Genomic DNA, 6,196 nt, shown 5'->3' on the forward strand with positions numbered 1-6,196 from the left:
TTACAAAGGACGCTTTGTTGGGACGGAACCGGAGAAATGGATCAACTTGCTCCTAGGGGACGGCATGGGCAAACCCTAGTCGCTGCCGATTTGATGTACTTTGCTAGGGAGGATGATGTCATGCACAGCTGGAGGGGTCCCTTGTATGGGATTTTGACGACAACGGTTACCTTCCTCTCTCGCTAGATTGATGCTCGTGTTTACAATCATTTAAGTGTTATTGATCATGTGGTAATGTCCACGTCAGGACCGGATGCATGAGCAATTATCTCCATATGCGTATAGCATGGGTTTGAGGTAGGCATGTAAGGTAGAAACACATGGCGATGGTCATTTGGTGGTGTTTCTCGATTACCCAGCCTCGAGCTCTGGGATGAAGATCCTTATGTTTGAACTTAGTTGGTGTTGAACCTGGTAATGATGGTGCTTACATGTTAGATCCTTTCTCGAACAAACTCTTTGGGGTGAAAACTCGTGATCTGGTCTTCAATTGATTTTAATATGTCAATGACGACGCGGGTGCATCTTGCTGTTGTAGAATCTCTTGTAGTTGTATGTGTTGCCAAGGTGATGATTGGTATTGTTGCTTGTTGCTACTCCCTTCGTTCGGAATTACTCGTCCAAGAAATGAATGTATCTAGATGTATTTTAGTTATAGATACATTCATTTTTATTCATTTTTGTGACAAATAATTCCAAACGGAGGGAGTAGCTGTTGCATATGGTCATCTGCTTCAGCATGATTTTTCAGTTCATGTTTTTCCTTTTCTTTTCCTTGTTTTGATTAATTTGGTTTGTGAATCTTCAATGTGTACATGTATCTTCTCGATTTTAATAAATTCTCTTTATAAAGAAAAATATGACAACGGGGTAAGCAATCCAAACTATTTATGAACAAATAAAAACGAAACTAAGGCAACTAATTCGTATCAAGTTTTGATTGCTCACCACGTATGCCACACCGTAGCACGGCATGGAGTTAGTTGCGTGGCTACAGTTAGCTGACACGCCATCTTCGCCGTTAGTCAACCTGTGGATGGAGTCAACTACTCCCTTCGTCCCAAAAAATTTGTCTTAGATTCGTCTAGATACGGATGTATCTAATACTAAAACATGACTTGATACATCCGTATTTAGATAAATCTAAGACAAGAATTTTGGGACGGAGGGAGTACATAAAAGCATGGTCCTGTTTAACAAAACTTGGTCGTGTAGGTATTACAGTGCAAATGTAGCTCAACTAAAAGGCTATTAAAACGGTGTCCTTGTTTGCCTCTCTTCCCACGCTATCACCTCACTTTTACCTTCCTCCAATATCCAGAAATTTCAGATAGTAGCGGAAGGCGATGGAGGCTGCTCTTGTGGGTGTTGGCGTGGGGGTGATGAAGCCGCTCCTGGAGAAGCTCTTCAAGCTGTCGGAGGAAGAGTACGCCCGGCTCAAAGTCAAAGGCTTGGCTCGTCAGGTCGAAGCCACGAGAGATGAGATGTGCAGCATGACGGCCGCGCTAGAGGCGCTTGAGGATGCCGAGCAGCTGGACCCTGAGATGATACCTTGGAGGGACGACGTCCGCGAGCTGTCCTACGACATGGAAGATTGCATTGATGACTTCACGGCTCGTCTTGACCACGAGGGCGGTGGGCATACAGGCCTCAAGGGGTTCTTTGACAAGCTAAAGAAGCTCAAACCAAGCCATGAGATCGCTGTCGAGTTCGAAAAGCTCAAGGCCCGGGCTATCGAGGCAAGCAAGAGGCACAAGAGGTACAAAAATGACTTCCCAATACCCAACTCTATCACCTCTGAAATTGATCCCAGGCTGCATGCACTTTATGTGGATGTTGCTAAGATTGTGGGCATGGACGATCCTAAGAAGCATATCATTGAGCGGCTCAAGAATGAAGATTTTTCTACCCCGCTTCAAGTGGTGTCGATTGTTGGTACAGGTGGTCTTGGTAAGACTACCCTAGCAAAACCTTTCAAAAAAAAAAAAACCTACCCTAGCAAATGCAGTCTACCAAGCCATTAAAGGTGAATTCTCATGTTCAGCACTTGTGTCGGTTTCTCGAAAGCCTAACATGAAAAATGTTCTAAGAGATATTGCTGAGAGAGTGGGGATCTCTCACAGCACTTCCAATGATGACGAGCGGCGACTTATTGATCGGCTCCGAGACCACCTTCAGAACGAAAAGTAAGCCTCATGTTCTATATTGAAATGTTCTTCCAAAGGAACGCCTTGGCTAGAAAGGGCTTTAATTTGCTAACCTGCAATATTCTGAAGCACATGATTTTCCTAGTAAGTACTATATCTGATTCAGCTAATTAATGACATGATTTAGTAACAGTAAGTAATCAAGTTGGCTGACTAGTAAACTAATGGCGATGTGGCAACTAGTTAAATGGCCAATCCTTGGGAGGGATGGCTATCATTCACGTTGTCATCTTCTATAAGATTTTAAGTGATGGCTAGCCTAGCAAATGTCACTGCATGCGTAAGCAATCTTATATGGCTTCCCTCTCAAATGTATATATGTTTGTTAAAAATCATGTGGCAGGTACCTTATCGTGATCGACGATATCTGGAGCACTGAAGCATGGGAAACCATAAGGGATGCCCTACTGAATAATGATCATGGTAGCAGAATTATCACTACAACACGTAATAGTACAGTTGCATCACATTGTTGTTCTGGAACCGGTTATGTTTACAAAATGAAACCCCTCAGTCCTGCTGACCCCAGAAGCTTGTTTTTGCAAAGAGCATTCGGTTCAGAGGATTTATTCCCCCCGCATCTGGAAAATGTGTCTGGAGGGATATTGCAGAAATGTGAGGGCCTACCACTGGCTATTATTACCATGTCTAGTTTGCTGGCAGATCAAACAGCCGAAGAAGAATGGAACAGGGCACTGGCTGCTATTGGTTCTTCACTTGCAAAGGAATCTCATGCTGAAGCCCTGACAAAGATATTATCTCTGAGTTATTTTGATCTTCCTCACCCTATGAGAACTTGTTTGTTGTACTTCAGTGCATTCCCAGAAGATCATATTATCAAGAAAAGGAATTTGATACATAAATGGATCGCCGAAGGCTTCATCCATGAAGAACCACATCGGAGTGCATACGAAGTAGGGGAGAGTTATTTTTATGGTTTCATCAACAGAAGCTTGATTCAAGCACACGACATAAAGTATGGCCAGGTGGAGACATGCAAAGTTCATGACATTATTCTGGATTTCATCACATGCAAGGCCAGTGAAGAGAATTTCATGACAACATATGGTGATGCCGAGCATAGGAAGAAACACAAGATTCGCAGGCTCTCTGTCATGAGCCGCTATAGCGAAATGGCTGCTGTGCCAGGGGATCTCTCTCATGTTCGATCACTTGCTATGTTTGGGAATTTCGGGCAAAATTCTTTGTTGTCTTTTCCAGCTCTTCGTGTGTTGGACCTGGGAGAATGTCGGGATTTAGAAAACAGCCATCTGACAAATATTGGAAAGTTATTTCTTCTCAAGTACTTGCGTCTTGGATCAGATAAAATAACAGAGCTTCCATGTAAAATTGGAGATCTGCAGTATTTGGAAACTCTGGACATAAAGGGCACCACAATTGCAAAACTACCATCAACTATTACACGGCTTCAAAGATTGACCCGTCTATATGTTGACTACATGAGTCCATCAGAGTCAATGGAAAACTGCGCTAATTTATCTGATGGAATAATTGGACAGTTGCAGAGCTTAGAAGAACTAGAGAATGTTCATGTCTGCCCCTCGCGAATAAAGATGCCTCTGGTAGAGCTCGACAAGTTAACCAATCTAAGGACGTTGAGTGTAAGTATCCTGTATCCGCTTCATTTCTGTCATGCTGATGGAGCTGAAGATGTTGGGAGATTTGTAAGGATTTTAATATCTTCATGCAATCTTCATCATCTACGGATTGATTATATGGCTGAACTTACAATTTGGGGCCTACTGTCCCTGGAATCATGGCGCCCTACTACTCCTTCTGTACTCCTGGAGATCTCCATCACTAATTACCACATCGACAAAGTTCCGAATTGGATGATCTCCCCTGCGAATCTTAGGGCGTTAGACATATCCTTGTACCGTATGGGACCAGAAGATGTCGAGATCCTTGGAGCTATGCCCGCTCTGTTTTTCCTGAAGCTCAAAACTTATTACGGCAGAAATGGAAGGATCAACATCCGTGGGTTCAGAAGTTTGAAATATTTCAGCTTGGATATCTTTCTTTGTGGAACTGCACTGGAGTTCGGAGAGGGATCAATGCCTAAGCTGGACCATTTGGAGCTTAAATTCCCTGTACATGGCGTCAAGTGCGTGAATGGTGCTTCAGATTTTGGCATCCAGCACCTCTCCACCCTGACAAGACTGGATGTCCACATTCATGGCTTAGCTGCCTATCTTATCAAAAAAGTACTCAAGCTTTCAAAAGAAGACGACTTTGTAAATAAGGTTAATAGCCTTATCAAAATTGCAGTGGGGCAACTTCACAATCGTCCCACTTGCACATTTACACGTCCTAGAGGATACACTACAGGTTGTCACCATTTTGAAGAACACGTAAGTTCTCTGGCAGCACTGCTGATGTTGATTACTTTATTTTACCCTTTGAGTACTACTGCTATTGTTATTTCTTTCATCACGCGAATTCTCAACCAATTATTTACTTTAGTTTATTCAGTAATCTCTTGTTGCTCTGTTTTTTGAGATTTGCTTTTGTTTTAATTTACTGTGTTTTGGCAGTTCAAGAAAAAGTATGGAGATCTAGTCAGGAGTAGTCGTCAAAGTGGAGAAAATGTCTTTTTGTCCTATATGGATCGAATAATCAAAGAGATTGATCAAGATGCTATGTCAAGGTGTGTCACGGTTCAGAATGAAGAGATTGACCAAGATGCTACGTCAAGGTGTGTCACGCTTCAGAATGAAGAGATAAATCAAGATGCTCCGTTAAGAAGGTGTGTCACGCTTCAAAAGGAAGAGACTAATCAAGATGCTCCGTTAAGAAGGAGTGTCACGCTTCAAAATGAAGAGATTAATCAAGATGCTCCGTTAAGAAGGTGTCTCACGCTTCAAAATGTTGTGTCATGGTTTACTGTGTGGCTTCGCATCTGGACCGGACCAGCAAACTCCTTCATCAAGTGGTTCTTTCTGCTGGTACTACTACCTCTATTTCTGAGCTATATTTGTTTTTACTGGTTGTAATGTAACTTGTAAGGCACTTTAATCTCGTTCAGTCCATACCAGATGTCACCAAGAGTGCATTTATACAGTTCTCAGTATGACACTGATAGCTTGTTTTAAGCAACGTAAGCAACTCAGATGAAGTCATCGACATAATCTACTGATCTTTTCGAGATGTGTAACTGAAGCTTCTTTTGATAGCCCAGAGATAAAAATCTTTAAAATGGTTATTTGGACCAGCAGAATCAGCATTTTTGGCATGAGGCTCATGTGAACATATCCTTGGATGTGCTTCAGTCATAGACCATCCTGACAGAATGTTACTTTGTGCCCACCTCCAAGCTTTTTGTTTCAGCTATCTCTGTGTATTTGGACTTCTAAGAGGCTTACTGGACAGTCAGGTATCACTTCTGGGAAGTTCGTTTTCGCCGGTTGATCGGTACTACCGAGAAAAATCTTTGATATTTCTGGGCTAGATGCTCTTTCATGTAAAAGGCCACATTTCTGTTTTTCTTATATATATTATATAGACCCCCACACACCCTGAGTGGGTGAGCACTTCATGGACGTTTTGAAGCTGATTTTTCAGAGAGTTTGAGGACCAACCTCCTTCCCTCTTGAATCTCTTCTTTCTGCTCAACCTCTGTAGCTCTATCATTTGATTCTAGGTGGAAGATAGATGATATAGGTTTTTGTGAGAGTTGATTGAAGACCTTTTGAGGAGTTCGTCCAAGTGATATTGTTTTGCTTGTTACACTTGGAGGCAGTGGCGGACTTTGACAAGCAACCAAGACTCCAAGAGGGGGCGCAATTTCAAACTAAAAGCAAAAAATATGCATGGAAACAAGAGCTACTCACAACATAAACTGAAACAAAATATGCATCTTACACATATCTTGTACTCCCTCCGTTCCGAATTACTTGTCGCTCAAATGGATGTATCTAGCACTAAAATAGTGTTAGATACATCCATTTGAGCGACAAGTAATTCAGAAC

The 6,196-nt window shown here is 42.2% G+C and overlaps 1 protein-coding gene across 1 annotated transcript; it reads left to right on the top strand.

Annotated features, from left to right (window-relative positions):
* The first annotated feature begins 1,270 nt into the window (after nt 1-1,270).
* Nucleotides 1,271-5,693, top strand: LOC119349093 (disease resistance protein RGA5-like). Its single transcript, XM_037617102.1, has 4 exons — nt 1,271-1,950; nt 2,045-2,186; nt 2,551-4,579; nt 4,763-5,693. Exons 1-4 carry the CDS (start codon nt 1,347-1,349, stop codon nt 5,219-5,221), a joined length of 3,234 nt encoding a protein of 1,077 aa, XP_037472999.1. The 5' UTR covers nt 1,271-1,346; the 3' UTR covers nt 5,222-5,693.
* Nucleotides 5,694-6,196: the final 503 nt, after the last annotated feature.

Source organism: Triticum dicoccoides, chromosome 1B (genome assembly GCF_002162155.2).
Source record: "Triticum dicoccoides isolate Atlit2015 ecotype Zavitan chromosome 1B, WEW_v2.0, whole genome shotgun sequence".
In the NCBI taxonomy this organism is placed as follows: domain Eukaryota; kingdom Viridiplantae; phylum Streptophyta; class Magnoliopsida; order Poales; family Poaceae; genus Triticum; species Triticum dicoccoides.

Bases quoted from the DNA above. Each gene is read 5' to 3' on its own strand.
- LOC119349093 (XM_037617102.1), top strand. From the start codon at position 1,347: ATGGAGGCTGCTCTTGTGGGTGTTGGCGTGGGGGTGATGAAGCCGCTC. The intron at 1,951-2,044 runs GTAAGACTACCC...TCTCATGTTCAG, and splicing joins TGTTGGTACAGGTGGTCTTG to CACTTGTGTCGGTTTCTCGA. The intron at 2,187-2,550 runs GTAAGCCTCATG...ATCATGTGGCAG, and splicing joins GACCACCTTCAGAACGAAAA to GTACCTTATCGTGATCGACG.